General features: G+C 38.0%; 1 protein-coding gene across 5 annotated transcripts in view; it reads right to left on the bottom strand.

The window, feature by feature from the left end:
- Positions 1–16734, bottom strand: part of LOC100334314 (kelch-like protein 29) — a 380138-nt gene that overhangs the window by 207809 nt on the left and 155595 nt on the right. For all 5 annotated transcript variants that reach the window (XR_012393198.1, XM_073928104.1, XM_073928106.1 and 2 more), the window contains one exon: positions 14051–14518. Coding sequence is in view for 2 of the 5 variants with exons in the window: in XM_073928104.1 (XP_073784205.1) it covers positions 14051–14518 (468 nt within the window). In the remaining 3 variants the exon portion in view is untranslated. The remainder of the gene's footprint in view (positions 1–14050; positions 14519–16734) is intronic.

Here is a 16734-nt window from a genome sequence, read left to right as displayed (position 1 = left end):
GACCTTACTGTCCTGATTTAATAATTAAACATCAAGGCATGATCACATTTTATTTTGGTAAAATAAGCATAATCTAGAGGCCTTTGCCTTTCATATAAGCCACTTCTTATAACAAGTGATCAACTATTGTAGAAGTCAAGTTACTATTTGTTGTTCCTTAAACTTGGATATGCGGCAATACTTTTGTCAGGTAGTGTGTATTTTATTCTGTTAAACACTAAACAAGTTATTTAAAAAATAAGGTTAAAAACCTGTAACCATTAACTTCTGTTGTAGAAAAAAAACAAATATTTTCATGCACAACTGTGCGTTCGTTATGAAAGAAAAAAAACTTGTTACAATCATAACTCTAAAATGCGATGTGATCATTTAAATGATGTGCACGCTTTCGATTTCATTTTCACTGCTAAGTGCTGTTCATGCTTTGCTCACGTCTAACATTAAGTAGGTCGTGCGCCCGCACAGTCAGCAGCTCACGTCACGTGTGATTTCCCGGCCACAAATAAAGCATTATATGAAGGAAAAAATGACATTATTAGGTGAATTATACCTTAGAAATACAGTATGTGACTCTTTTGACATCATTTGGAGGTGACCATGTCGCTGAGCATCGTTTGTAAAACAATGAAAAAACTCGTGCGGCCACCTTTGCTTCTCTCCTAAACATGAAAATATGATTGGCAGAATCGTAGAAATGCTGGATTAAGATCGTCTAGGGCAGGGGTCTCAAACTCGCGGCCCGCGGGCCATTTGCGGCCCTCAGTGCAATATTTTGTGGCCCGCGCCGACCCCTGTACACTGACAGAATCAGTGGAGCGGGGAGAGAGAGCGCTCCCCGCTCCGCTGATTCTATCCGTACACAGCGGTCAATGGCATTCCCCGCCCGCCGTGTAAACAAAGGGGCAGGGATGCCGGTGACGTCACCACGCACCCCGCCCCTTTGTTAGACGCTGTGACGGGCGGGAAGTGTTAGGAGGGAACTCGCGCCGGCCAGAACCAAGGTAAGCTGTTCCCGCCCCTGCCTGCCACTTAGCTACCTATCTGCAGCCTGCCACCTACCTAGCTACAGCCTGCATCTTATATATATTATAGGTAGATACAGACTGATGTGACTGGAGTGGGGTAGGGGTGTTTTATTTATACATATATACGCCTTTTTTTAGGTGAGGCAGTGCACATGCCCTTTTTAGTCTTGGATAGAAAGTGCCCTTCCAAAATTATCAAAAGTGCCCCCGAGACGCGGCACACCTTCGGTCCCGCCCTTCAGTAGGCGCGCGACAACACAGCTGATCAGTACGCGCGCATCCACTCTGCAGATCTGCACCAAGCGCTGTCAAGTCTCTGACAGCAAGGAGTAGGCAAAAGATGCCATGTTCAGAAGAACTGTTCATAATCTTTACTCAATGTTCTGTTAATGTTCAGGACACTTCATGTTCAGAAGAAATAATTAAAACTGTTAATAATGACATTTGAGGACTTTTTTTTTGTGAAATCCCTTATGCGGCCCAGCCTCACCCAGACTTTGCCTCCCTCGGCCCCCAGGTAAATTGAGTTTGAGACCCCTGGTCTAGGGGGTCGAATCAGGATTGCAATCTTTTTTCAATTAATTGTGCAGCTCTAATATATATATATATATAAAGGATTATTTTGTGAAGTTCTTTGCAAAACACCAAATAATTAACACAAAGCAACTTAACGGTGTCTATGATTTGTAATGGAATATGCTTCCGTCACCAATTTGTCTTCATATAGCTTTTCTGGTGTGGTCAGTTTGCTCGTTAGCTTACATTGTACGGTGTTGTGCTTGTGCTACAGAGCGCTTAGGTTTGAGTCCAGTGAAGCAAGCTTTCACAAAAGAGATGAAAGCACTGTGAAATTAAGAATTATGTGGTCGCATTGTACTTTTTTCTTATGTTTGCTTTTGGAAACTCGATTGGTTGGGTATAGAGAAGAGTTTAGGTAAGTGGCTTGCTAGCTAATCTGTATAACATCTCCACAATCTTGTGTACAAGAAGGATGAGCATCTAAAACATACAACAAAATGTATCATATTTCAGATTTGCAGCGTCCTCTAGTGGATTTGTCATCTGAAACATGCAACAAAACATTTTTGGGGCAACTTATTTTACATTTCGCAAAACGTGAAGTGTTTCCAACGAGCCGTGGTTATACAGATTTGTTCAGTCCAAGTACTTTTCCATTCAGAGAATATACGCAGTAATCTATTCCTATTCCAATTTAGCGTCTCCTTGGATTGCTAATATGTCTAGACTGTCCTTTTTTTGAATAGCCATTAGTTTGCATTTATTTCCTCCTGCCTTGTATCAGATTACTTACTTTATCAAATGCATTCTGCAAAGTCTCAATATTTTCCTGAAAAACAGCCAAAGCTCAGGATAAATCTATGTCTATGTCTTTCACTGAACTGCCCAAAAGGGTCTGCATCAGAGCATCACATTTCTCATATGTTCCACTTTCACTAGTTTATCTGAAGGCATCAAGTGTTCCTAAACACATACACCATTTTAATGGTTAAGTTGATGTAATGAATAACATCTCATGCAAGAATCAATCATTTTTTCAACTTTAAAATATCACGTCACTTGCTTTTGGAGTGGAGATGCAAATCTATCATCGCAACATGTAGGAACATTATTTTGAACGGTGCACGTCAGCGTCTGAGAGGGCTATGCAACTGCGCGAAGGCTGCACCGTGCACTTGAAGCAGAAGTATAAATTAGCCTTTACTTTATCATTCACAAACCCACCACCCGCCTCTTTACTTGTCGATAGCCAAACTCCCAACCACCACCCCCCACATCCCGATCACACAGGTAACTAGTATAAATCAGACTTTACTTTATCATTCACAAACCCACCACCCGCCTCTTTACTTGTCGATAGCCAAACTCCCAACCATCCCCCCCCCCCCCCCCCCCCACCCACCCACATCCCGATCACACAGGTAACTAGTATAAATCAGACTTTACTGTCCCACGCCCCCTCATCACTTACCAATAGCATACACCCAACCACCCCTCCCAGCTTTACACTTACCTAAAGTCCCTAATCCCCACCCCCCCAAAGCTCTTCACTTACTATTTACTCTATAAATCCTGCCCCCTCTCTTCACTTACAGACCGCAATGCTAATTAGTATAAATCAGCCTTTACCGTTCACAAACCAACTCCACCCCAATCACTTACCGAACCCCAACCCCTATCAAGGCCGAGTGATTTACATGTTAAAGGGTCACGAAACACCAAAACACATTTTTTGAGCTGTTGACAGTCGTTTATGTGTCCCACACTGCTATAAACACTATTAGGACACCTATATTTCACTAAAAAGTGTAAATTGGTTGTTTTTGCGTTATTTCAAGCAAATTCGTACTTCCGGTTTGAAACAAATTTTTGAAGCTGCGTCACGGCCATGATATAATAGCGTGTATTCCAGCGTGCAGACTGGGCGTCTGTACCAGAGTGTGTCTTATTACGTCTTACAGTGTGATGCATTAATGCATGAGTAAGGCTTGGTTCAAACCAATCAGCGCGCTCTATTGTGCAACTTCATTAATATTCATTACTGTCACAGTGTTTAGACGACAGAGACGCCACGTTGTGTTGGCAAAACAAGCGTGAAGTGTTGCTTTTATAGTTTGCTGCCGTTAAGTTTTGTTTTCATTTTCTCTCTGTGAGAGCTCAGCAGTCGTCACGTGTGGATTAACAGTGTACGCGACGCGCGACAACAATAACTTACGTGTCTAAGGAGGTTTATTGTTTACCTGAGAGCTGTTCTCATCTGCAAACGCTGAGATCTGGATTCGCTTGTAGTCTTTTCTTAATAAAGACGCGGCTCTAGTTACTGGTGATTGTCCTGTCTCTACAGATTTGGTAATTGAGCGACCAGCGCTCTTTGTTTATTCAGTTTGCTCGTATCGAACTAAGTTAACCATTGCACCGAGTCACCGGCTGTAAACACGTTAACATCACAACCAAACTTTAACCTCGTGTAGGGTTTTTACCGCATTTAGTGACCGGAATAACACACGCGGCTTTCTGACGCTACCTGCCACGTGCATCTAAGTTTCCGGGAAATGCTGAGTTTTTTTTACTCTCATTCGCCGTGCGGTATAAAACATTGCATGAAAAATACACGCTTACAGCAGTTCCTCGAATCAAATATCTCGTTTGTCGCGAGGGACATGAATGAATTCCCTTAATGAAAGAGCCAAACTGCAGTTAAAATCCAACATTTAATAATTTGGCAAATATTTCGATTACAGATGTCCATGTAAACACCATCACTTTCTCCTGTCTGTGTATTTTGACTCTGAAACTCGCGCGTGCCCAAATAGACACTCCCACACCCTCCCACTTTAGTTCCTCCGACATTCCCCCCTAAACAGTGCTGGACACGCCCACTTTTCTGACTTTTTCCAAAGTAGAGGTGTGAAAACACCCTGCTGAAACGAGGGGGTTTCATGGCCCTTTAAGTCAATGCAAACGCTTGATTAAACATCCTCCAGCATGATGCACGCAAATGACGTGAATTGCTCGAATGGCGCGATATGCGCAAATGATGTGGCGCGAATTTAGCGTTCTGCATGTTTAACGCACATTTCACGCGAATTGCTCGATTTTGAAATTCTGAACTTCAGCGGACATTCGCGCAGCGTTTACCAATCAGAAGCTTGCTCTTGTGGGGGCGTGATTGTGACGTACACCTGTTGTTGATGTCCCTGGGGAAATCCTCCAGCCGACACCGACAAAACGTTCATCAAACTCGGCTCGGCTCAGTTAGAAGCACTGCTGAAAGCCTCCATCATTCAGGTTAAGTATCTGGAGGTGTTGATGAGCTCACAGAACTGGATGCACCTCTGAAAGAATCTAGTGGACTCAGACACGGCCCTAAACATATCGACGCTGTTATTTTCTCAATAAAATTCATGTTAGCCATTTAGCTATGAAGCTAGAGTCACCGGGCAGACAGAAGAGCTGCCCATCAAGCGAGTCCGCGTCTGTTTTGAAGTGAATTTGACGAGCTGATGAAACGGATTTGATGTGCGAATGAAGCAGGGTTTGATGCGCGAATGAAGCGAGTAAACTCAAATGTTTACGCGGCTATTTACACGCGAATAGCGCGATTTATCTGCGCGTTCCGCGTCTGGTGTGAACGCATCATAACTCCGACCTAACAGTCTACTTATAATCTAATGAGAATTAGCTGCTAAGGTAACTTAAATTCAGCAAACGGACCATCAAAATAAAGTGTGCCCTTTCATTTTGGGGAGAATGATCCCTTCAATGATTAATTAGGATCATTTCTACATATGAAAGACAGTTTTGCTGATGCTTCATCGCAAAATGATGACCTCCACCTTCAAATACCCCACAAAGCAGTCCGACTCTATGTCCAAATCAGTTTTTTTTAGCCTTGCTAAAATATTTAAAGCAACTCCAATGTCAGCTCTGATGCTCATTTTTCACAAAACCAATAAACATGAAAGCGCTGTGATCTGTGATGTCATTTCAGTTGACATGCCTGCTTCTAATGAATCTGTAAATTTCAGTAGGAACCCGTAACATTCAATGAACTTGACTTCAGCATCATCCATAGCAGCAATTACAAGCAGATAAATGGGCAGCAAACTCAACTCATGTTCTCTCCGGTTCAGAAGATGAATACCTCACGCAATTCAACGTGACATTCAATAGAGACAGAAAAAAAAGAGGAAGAAAGAGAAGACATTTCTGCCTATGGCTGGCTCGAAAATCAGGCCAAATCGAGAGCTTCAGGGCACAATATCGAATCAGAAACATACACCGGTTTCTTTTGAATAATCTAATAGTTTCTTTTTTATATGTAATAGTATAAAGCACAAGAGACCAACAACAGAATTGGAAAAGTTGAGACTAACTCGAGTTACATCAAACGCCAAAAGTTTATTTCCCCTAATAAATCATTCCAGGGAAATTAGCTACGGTACATTAAACTTGCCCATCTCCACCGTGTTGATATATGAACCGAAATTCGTTTATACTATATTTACATACGGTTTCCATTTATATGGAAATTATTCTTGCCATTTTAGACCCACCAACAATTTCGCAGAAGCATTCGCTGCCCCGTAAATCTATTTGATCTTCACAATAGTTCCTGGATGTTGCCGAATAACAGAGAAGATAATCTGTGAAATTCATAAAATCATTACAAACTTCCTGTGGTCGGGCAGGAAAAACTAAAGCAAAGGCAATCCAACCCAAACTCGCAAAGTCCTGGGGGTGGAGATGAATGGGTGGTTTTATTGAAAGTGAAAGGCGGGGAAGTTATAAATATATTCAAGATCATCAAGTTGTGCAGGTTGAAGATTGTGTGGGATTCTTCTGGAGACTAGAGAAGCATTTACCTTCCCAACAAACTGTAGTGCATAGCAAAACTCTACTTGCACAGCTCTATTTGTAAAGATAAACATACAAGTCTAACTTTTTCTGCTTACACTGGTCACACAGTACAATAATGTTTCATTAGTTCATGTATTTAATAATGTGAACTAAGAATGAACAACAGTTGGACAGCATTTTTTAATCATACTTCAACAATTACTAATACATTATTATAATACAAAGTTAACATTAGGGAATGCATTGTAAATTAACGTGAACTAACTTTGAGACTTTACTTATGAATAAATACTGTAATAAATGTATTGTTTGAAGTTTGTTCATGTTAGTAAATAAATAAACAATAATTAATTGTGTTGCCGCATCAACTATTTCATGGAAAAAGTGACTTAGCTCTCATATAGAAACCTTATAGAAACCTTAAATGTGACTTAGCTCTCATATAGAAACCTTAACTTCTTAACAATAAAATAAATGTATTGTTTAAAGTTTGTTCATGTTAGTAAATAAATAAACAATAATTAATTGTGTTGCCGCATCAACTATCTCATGGAAAATGTGACTTAGCTCTCATATAGAAACCTTAACTTCTTAACTACTACTACCAGCTTCATTTATGAAAAAGTGTGTAACTGTGTAGATCAGGGGTATTCAACAATGATTAAAAGAGGTCCAGTAAGAGAAAATTTGGCAACACTTTATAATAACTACACACTATAAATCATTTATTAAGCATTAGCAAATAGGGAATTCATTATTTGTTAAACATTAACTCTACATTAATAAGTGTTAGTAAGCAGTTTATAACTGCAGCTACAAATGCTCTATTCTTGACTTATAAGCACCTGTATAATGTGTTCAATAATTGTACTTTCATACATTGTTAATGATTTATTTTTCAATACTAAATTAAGTATCACATTATTTATAAACCATTTGTATTGAAGAGTAGTTGAGGGTTTTTAGGATCATTCAGAATGAGTTAGTAAATGATTAATAAACTATTGAAATCAACATTTACAAGTCTTATTATTCAGGCATATAGTAATGGTTACTATCTATGTTAATAAATGCTTTGTTAACTCAACTTCATCTAGTTTTGTGACCTAATCTAAAGTGAGGACTATTCATGCTTTATAAATCCCTTATGAATGAAAAATAAAGGCTCAGTTACATTCTAAACAGAAAATAATGACATTATTCATCCCTATTCATTTAAAGATACACAAATGAAACTGTACTTCAAATGAAAAATAAATCTTTGCAACCTAATCTAAAATAAAATCTCTGTAGAGTTTAAACATGACATCTTATTATAATGTAAAATTATTATTATATTGTTGTTGTATTTTGGCACTCCTGTTATTCAGCAATGTTTAAACTCTACAGTAATTTAACTTTTTAGAAAAGATTGCAAAGAGTATTGTTCATTTGATTCTGAGCCTTTATTTGTCATTTATAAAGGATTTATAAAGCATGAATAGTCCTCACTTTAGATTAGCTCACAAAACTGCATGAAGTTGAGTTAATAAAGCATTTATTAACATATTAGTGAGCTATTAGTATATGCCTGAATAATAAGATATAAATGTTGATTTCAATAGTTTATTAATCATTTACTAACTCATTCTGAATGATCCTAAAAACCCTCAACTACTCTTAAATACAAATGGTTTGTAAATAATGCAACACTTCATTTAGTAATAAAAAAAAACATTAATTATGAAAATACAATTATTGAAAACATTATATAGGTGCTTATAAGACAAGAATACAGCATTTGTAGCTGCAGTTATAAACTGCTTACTAACGTTTATTAAGGTAGAGTTAATGCTTAACAGATGATGAATTCACTATTTGCTAATGCTTAATAAATGATTTACAGTGTGTAGCTATTATAAAGTGTTACCAAAAATTTATGTTAGAGATATGAACAATATCACACGAATAACAATGCGGTATGGCTGTATATCAGCACTGGTGGGAGGCGTGCGTTGGCACAAGGCTGCAGGCTGAGTGCCTTAGGAGTCGAACACACTGAACACACTTTTTGCATTGAGAGATTACTTTTTTTGAACGGTTTACTAAAGGCCACGAGTGTTTTGTGCGCTGCTTATGCACCCTGTGCGCCTCGCGTTTTAACCGCCTGCTGCGCTTCATGTTTTTGCCGTTGCGCGCCGTGTGCTCGCAGTTTAAAAAAGTCAACTGAGCGGAAAAAGCATGTTACATCAGTCGCATTTTTTCATTCTCCAATCAAATGAAAGCAGAGGCGGGGTTTCCATTGAGGTGCCTGCAGTGCTTGTGTTGTCAAGACGACTACAGAGACTTTTGAAGATGGAGGAGAGACTTGTGGTTGCTGTTTTGAGTTATCCAGTGCTGTATGACTAACACATCTCGACTATCACAATATTATTACATTTTAAAGTTATATTAATATCAACAGCAACCCTCTCACACAATACCCAGCTGATTCAGTCGTGGCTCAGCGGTATAAAAAGCGATCCGCTCTTCTTTTTTTCTTGTCAACAAAATAGGCAGTGTTGTGCGCCTCCTATTTTAGGAACGAAAAGGTGCGGTCAGTGTGATCAGCCCCTTAGTGTCCCACCAGTGATGATATACAGCCATATCGCACTGCTACACATGTGATATTGCTTTTATACAACAGCTCGACGGAATAATCGTGTGTATAAAAAAGGAAATAAAACACTGAGAGTCTCTTCTGCCATCTGTTCACATCTACAGCTGACGTTAGAACAACAGATACTGTTGCTACTTCACACATGTAATTATAGAGCTGTCTAAAGTGATGACAAAACAGCTGATTTTGTTCACATTTTAAGATTATAAGGTTGAACGACATGAAATGCCATCAGTCTACAGAGATTTCCCAGTATTTCTCTGTTGCTATCAGGAGATCACAATAAATAACCCCTGAAAAAGCCAAAACAACGCAAACACTACCAGCTTACTGTTGTGTTTGCGATAAGGAAAAACACTAAACACATGCGGGCATTTCTTCTTTCTTTCCTATTTTTTACTGAACTTATCTGCAGTAACTAAAACAGGAAACATATTAGAAACAAACAGTTGGCCAATCACAAAGTAATTCAGAGTTGAAGAGAGGCCAACACAAAATGCATACGTTCCTGATATGTCCCATCTTACACTTAATACACTACAATTACTATGGTATAAATACAGCACAACAACATACAAAAGAGAAAGATCGACTTTAAAAATCACTTACCAGTTTAATAATGATTTGATTAGCTGCAGTTTGTAGTTTTAAGCTGAGTTTTTCCTCCCCTAAGGGCTTATTATGCGGTCTCTGTCGCCATCTTGTGGCGGAACGTCAACTATCTTTGCTCTGCTCAATGACAGGCTAATGGATGTCGTCGCGCTGTATCTTCGAAAGTATAAATATTTTAAATAGGCACTATCCTTATAAATAAACTTCATAGTTGCAATCTAAACAACTACATTATCGCCTAAACAGGCCTCAAAAGTACATTATGTTGTCCAACAGCTGCAATATTTGTCAAAATGTAGTGAGTTTATTGATCTGCTGTCCCTCTGTGTTAGTGTAGTAATACACGAGAGTGAGGAGGCTGTACGAGTGCTTTTATTACGGGAATATTGCACAGCTATCAACCAATCAGATTCAAGAACCAGACAGAACTATATATATATATATATATATATATATATATATATATATATATATATATATATATATATATATATATATATATATATATATACATATATTAGCGCTGTCAAAATTAACGCGTTAACGCATGCAATTAATTTTAAATAATTAACGCGTAAAAAAAAAATGCAATTAACGCAGTTGCAGGTTTTTTTTTTACTTCCTGTTGTGGTGGACGTGTGTTCAACATGCAATAAATGTGGATAAGACCAAGGAAGCACTTTTTGAAGGCAAGTTTCAGTATAAAACAATTAGTTGCATAACCAGGCTCTCCGAAGTTTCATGCAATTTCGGGTGTTTCATTTTTAACTTTCGACATCTGTTGTAAGTTGATACCGCATGGTGAACAGAAAGAAAATCCTCCGCATTTCATGACTCGGTGTTCCTTTAACGTAAGGTTCCTTTTAAGGCTACACGGTAGAATTTAAAATAAGAGTATAATCTTAATCATATTAAAATCGGAGTATTGGTGTCTTATGTGAATGTACTCAGAAAGTCTCTGGTGAAGACGCGAGCTGTCAAAGACAGGGCATTACTCTGCCTTTCAGGATGAGCCCTCCAAGTTTAGCGTGTTTCCTCATTAAACGCAACGAAAGCGTATGCTTCGCGTTGTTGTGTCAGAATCCTTGTGAAATACAGTAATACTTTAGGACGCTTAGTTTAAGCAAATTTGATGAACGTGATCATGCGTGTTGAATCTGAGGGGAGTCGCTCCAGTATGGAAGGCCATTGGGGCCAAAACGTCTGCAGCGCGTTGTGTGCGTGTCTGTGTGTGTGTCTGTGTGTGTGTCTGTGTGTGTGTCTGTATCAGGGGTGGAGTGAGCGACGTATCTGAGTAGGGGTGAGAGGGGTGTGCAATGTAACGACCGGTTTGCAAGAAATTATCATTCATTTGCGGGCATTTGGGAGTCTCTGTGCACTTGCTGGATACTCCTAGTCTTAGGAACTGGATGAATGTAAAGGAGGATTAAGCAAAATTGTTTCTACTCTATAACTAATGTTCTCAACTCACAGCAATAAAACTTTACAATGAGTGCAACTGTTTGTATTCTATAGTTTTTTATAATAATTTTTCATTTTCCATATCTGCAATGCCTGTATTTTGGCATTTTTTTGCAGTCCACTTAGAATCCAACATGGAGATCAATGTTTTCTTTATTGGCATTGATTGTTTTGAAATTTAAATGTCATTAACATGCCTGTGTTTTAATTTCTGTAATAAATATGGCTGTCAAGCCAGGATCTTGATGGTTTATTGTGGGTATGTTGTTTACATGAAGAAATCTGTGTTACAAGTTCAACAAAAATTCTATTAAACACTAATATTTTGAATTTAAATAGTTTTTGTCTTGCGTTTACATTAATTTTACATTTAAAATAACATTTCAGTATTTTAAATGCGATTAATCGCGATTAATTTTTAAAAAAGGTGCGATTAATTAGTTAATTTTTTTTAATCGATTGACAGCACTAATATATATATATATATATATAGTATTACATTTCAGCATGTTTTACATCTGCATGTAACAATAAAGGCAACTTGTGGAATCAAATTAAGTACTTTTTCACAATTTATGAACACATATGACTGTAAAATGCTTTAAAAAATAAAAATAAAAAAGAAGAAAAAACTTACATTTCCCCTTTTCTATTTTACATCTCGACTCAACAGTCTCAACCAACCAATAATAAATAATGAATGACTTTTAGTGTATTGATTTCCAGTTTACATTATGCTTGAGTTACCAAGGTAACAATGTATTTTTACGACCATTTATTCCAGAGAGCTCCATTATCATCATAACTGTGGAAAATGAAACTGCACAGAACATAAAGATTAAACAAAGAAAGACCGTTCGGCTCTTCTCGCTCGTCTTAATTCAGCGGGAACAGTCAGATTAGGAACAAAACTTTTCTAAGCAGAAAGCGGGTAAACAAAGAGTGAATAAATAGCAGGTGCAATTGGCTGAGAATAAAAACCCAGGAGAAACAGGACCGGCACAGGCTAAAGGCTGCAGGTCTGGGTTCGTATAGGACAGCTTTTGGGTCCAGACCCAGACTGCGGTCTGCCTGTTAGTGACCACTGGTGTAAATGGTAAATGTAAGCTGCATGTCAGAACGGTGCGCTTTTTTTTAAGGCAACGACTGAATCAGCAAGGTATTCTGCGAGAGTGTTGTTGTTGATATTAATAACATTTTCTTTTCAGGCTCATTGTTCACATTAACACACTCATAATAACCCGACTTGGAATAACAAAGACTAAGACTCTTCCATTTTATCCCATAGTTTTAGAATGATTGATATGAGCATATTAATAAAAGCTCAAATGAGATTGTTGCGAATTGGACTCAATGATAATTGCTGGTTAAATGTGTTAATTATTGTCATATTATATATTTTCCATGCATGCATCCACTTTAAAAAGTTCTTCTATCAAAGATTTGTGGTTTCATCAGTTTTATGATGATTGATCTGCATATTCTAAAAGCAGTGCACATTAGATTATTGTAAATTTGACTGAATAGTAAACTTTAAGAATTATTTTTAATGTGTTAATATGAGATGTTTGTCTATCAGACAATATCTTTTCTATTCTCCACTGTAAAATGATTAAATTATTATTATTATTATTATTATTATTATTATTATTATTATTATTATTATCATTATTAATAATAATAATAGTATTATTGTTATTGTTATTGTTATTATTGTTATTATTATTATTATTATTAATAATAATAATATTATTATTATTATTATTATTTATTAAATAATAATTATATTTATATTACTAATTATTTAATAATAAATTATTATTATATATTTTATAAGGGGTTATTTTATTGTTTTTTGATGATTGAAAAGTAAATAATAAATATAATAATAAATAGCAGTGCAAATTCATTTGAGGTGTAAATTTGACTCAATAATAACTATTAAAAAATTCTGTTTTGTGTTAATGTGACATGTTTCTGTCCGATATTACATGTTCCATGCATACTGCCACTATAAATAAAAGTCATTTTTTTGAAGGATTTGACATGTGGCCCTTCACTTGGTTTGCAAAACTTGATGTGGCCCTCAGGTCTAAACAGTTTGCCCACAACTGCTATAAAGCATCTGTTTTGTGAGAAGTGCTTCTCATATGACATGTGAACGACCCGTACAGCTTTACTTTGACATTTCCTTGAGAGAGAATGACGTCGACTGAAACTTTCTGCCGTACACCACAAAACATTCGGTCCCACTTTATATTAAGTGTCCTTAACTACTATGAACTTACATCAAAAAATAAATACAATGTACTTACTATGTTTATAATGTATTTGAGGACACTTGTGGTGCTTTTGAGTTGGAATAGAGGTTGGGTTATGGACAGGTTTGGTGGTTTGGGTAGGTTTAAGGGTGGGTTAAGGTGTAAGGGATGGTCAACAGTGTATTCACAAATGTGATTACAAAAGTTAGTTACAGATGTAAATACATGTATTTAATCAAGCATAAGTACACAAAAAATACATGTATTTACACAATAAGTACATTGTAACAAACTATTAATTCCTGTGTAAGTACATATTAGTTAAGGCCACAATATAAAGTGGGACCAAACATTCATACTCTTTTGGCAGTGGAAATGCAAACCTGATAAAGGTGATCCGTACCGAACCGTACCATATCATACTGTACTGCAATTGGGCCATTAGTGACCACTGGTATAGACGGTAAATATCAGCTGCATGTTTTTTTTATACTGTCACTAAACATAACAGTGCTAATATTAAGTCCAGGAATACAGTATTCACTCACATGTTGGATGCGTCTTGTTTCATGTATTAAAAATACTGTAAAATATCCCAAAATTCAATTTCCTGTGAAAATATTATGAAAATATTATGAACATCATGTTGTACCAAAAAAAAAAATGCAGTTTACCTTTGGGATGGCAGGGGTCTGTAAATTCGTATTTCCCCAACCCGACCGTTTTCAGCATCTGCAGGCCGTTACTGCACGTTTCCTGCAGGCCGTTTGCTAAAGGTCCATTTGTGGGCAGCGTGGAGCAGGTCAGGGCGGCGGATTGCACCATGGGATGGGTCAGGTGACCGTTACCAACGGGATGCGCCACCTGGCAGACGCTGGGCATCGGTGGAAGCCCGCCGACCGCAAGCGTTTGGCTCTGGACGTTGAGCACCATGCTGGACATGGGCTGTGAAGGCTGCTGCGGGAGCTGGAAGTGAGCGGGTAACTGCGGGTGAGGAGTCTGCAGTGCCGGGGTCACACCGATGATGGGCGTTTGGATGGTGGCGCACTGGCTGTACACCGGAGGCTGCGGCAGGGTGAACGTGTTTGCCAACAGGCCAGCCTGACTGACCGTAGCAGACACTTGCGGAGGCCATAGAGGAGCTGCGAAGAGACAAATAACATGCATTTGATGATATCAATAAAAGTGCAGTCCGTCCATGCACAGTAAGTAATGAACTCTTTCTTGTAAAACATATTTCCAAAAGTGCCGTTGACTTGAAATTTTCCCCAGATGTTGGTAACAACCATAGACTGTAAAATATATGGACGTAGTATCCGTGACGTCACCCATAGGTTTCTAAAGAGCGCAAAAGAAGCCACAAGTTGGCGCGGCCAACCGTCGCCATTTTGTTCGCGCGTCATCACACCCACGGCGGGATACCAAACAAGGGCAAAGAGGCGGAGAGTGAGCGGAGCTACAGACACCTGCTAGCATTTAGCTTGGACCTGGTTCAGACACACTTTGCTTTGGGAGAACGCTTAATACTTTATCACCTGTGACTCGTTTGTATTCCGACCACTTGTGCTTGGTTGTATACTATATCAATAAAGTGTTTTGAGCCACTAAACATTGTTCTTATGACGTTTTTCAACAGGAGGAAAACGCGAATTACTTCCAAACACTTCAGATATAGTCTGTGTTAGTTAATGTAAGACTATTGATGAAATCCAGCATAACACTGTATGACAACGCTTCAGATGACTGTTCTAGAGCCTACAGCTAATCAATCTGACAGATTCTGAAGTGCATTACAGCTCTAAATATAAATTTAAACGATAAATGATCTTAAATAAAACAAATACATGTATAGAGATGGTATATAAGTATATAACTTTACTCACATGGGAAACGGAGGCCACGTGAATGGTTTGTGAGCTCAATTAAGTGCACTCAGCATACCATGCCATCCAATAATTGTAGGAAACAAGTCCAAAAGGCAGTTGACTGTATAAAGCAACATAAAACATCACAGAAATACGATAAATATGCCGAGTTCAGTGGCTAATCAGGATTCAGCAGGATTCAGCTGAAGTGATGTGACAGCGACCAACGAGACCTAGCTGTCACTCAAGTGGCCACGCCCTTAATTATGCAAACTTAATATAACTTAAATAAAGGAAACGGAGGAGTTATAAAAAAATTCACCCCCCTCACAGTTGTCATGAAGGGTGATATTAGCTGTATTAACCAAAATCTTTTTTTGTACCAGGCTGTAAACACCTTTTTTTCTGCTGTAAAGTTGGCCATTCTAACAGTGGGCTCAATTGAAATTTGCTCTGTTTTGGAGCCAGGAGAGGCCACGACTAGCGGAATTTCGGATGAATTGCAGTTTTAGTTACTTCCGTATTGGTTTCCTGAGGGAGAGCGGGAGGTTGCCGCTTGGTAGCAACCAAAGGAATCCAGTTATGCAAAGTAAAACAATATTAATTAGTTTACAAATAAAGTTATGTGTAGTAAAAATGTGTATTATTAAATGACAGAGAGAAAAAGTATTGAACACATGAAGAAAGGGAGGTGTAGAAAGGCAGTGAAAGCCCAGGCAGCAGCTGAAATCTCTCTTCACTAGTTCTTCAGCAACCCTCTGCTCTTCCTAGTGTAACTGAATATCAGCTGTTTCAGTCTAACATCTACATTAGGAGGAGGATGAAGATGAAATCAGGGCGGACATTTTAGCAAGACAATGATCCAAAACACAGCCAAGGAGACTCTTAAATGCTTTCAGAGAAAGAAATTCAAGCTGTAGAATGGACAAACCAATCACCTGACTTGAATCCAATAGAAAATACAAATAAAAGCTCAGATTTGACAGACGAGACCCTCAGGACCATAAAAATTTTTACACTCTGTTAAAGTCTGTGAAGACCTCACAGCTGAGCAATGCATGTGACTTCATTCTCCATATGAGAGGCGTCTTTGAGCTGCAAATGTATGTTAAGCTGCTTTTATGTAAAGCGCCTTAAAGCTCCTTTATTACACATTTTTTTGGTTTTGTTTTATTTTTATGTTTGTATTTTTACCTACACACACACACACACACACACACACACACACACACACACACACACACACACACACACACACACACACACACACACACACACACACACACACACACACACACACACACACACACACACACACACACACACACACACACACACACACACACACAAACAGTTGAAGTCAGAATTAGTAGCCCCCCTTTGATTTATTTTTCTTTTTTCTTTTTTCTTTTTTTTTATATTTCCCAAATTATGTTTAACAGAGCAAGGAAATTTTCACAGTATGTCTGATAATATTTTTTCTTCTGGAGAAA

The sequence above is a fragment of the Danio rerio genome, chromosome 17 (genome assembly GCF_049306965.1).
Source record: "Danio rerio strain Tuebingen ecotype United States chromosome 17, GRCz12tu, whole genome shotgun sequence".
NCBI classification, from domain to species: Eukaryota; Metazoa; Chordata; class Actinopteri; order Cypriniformes; family Danionidae; genus Danio; species Danio rerio.
The sequence above is the reverse complement of the archived record's forward strand: the minus strand, read 5'-3'. Positions and strand labels throughout refer to the sequence as shown.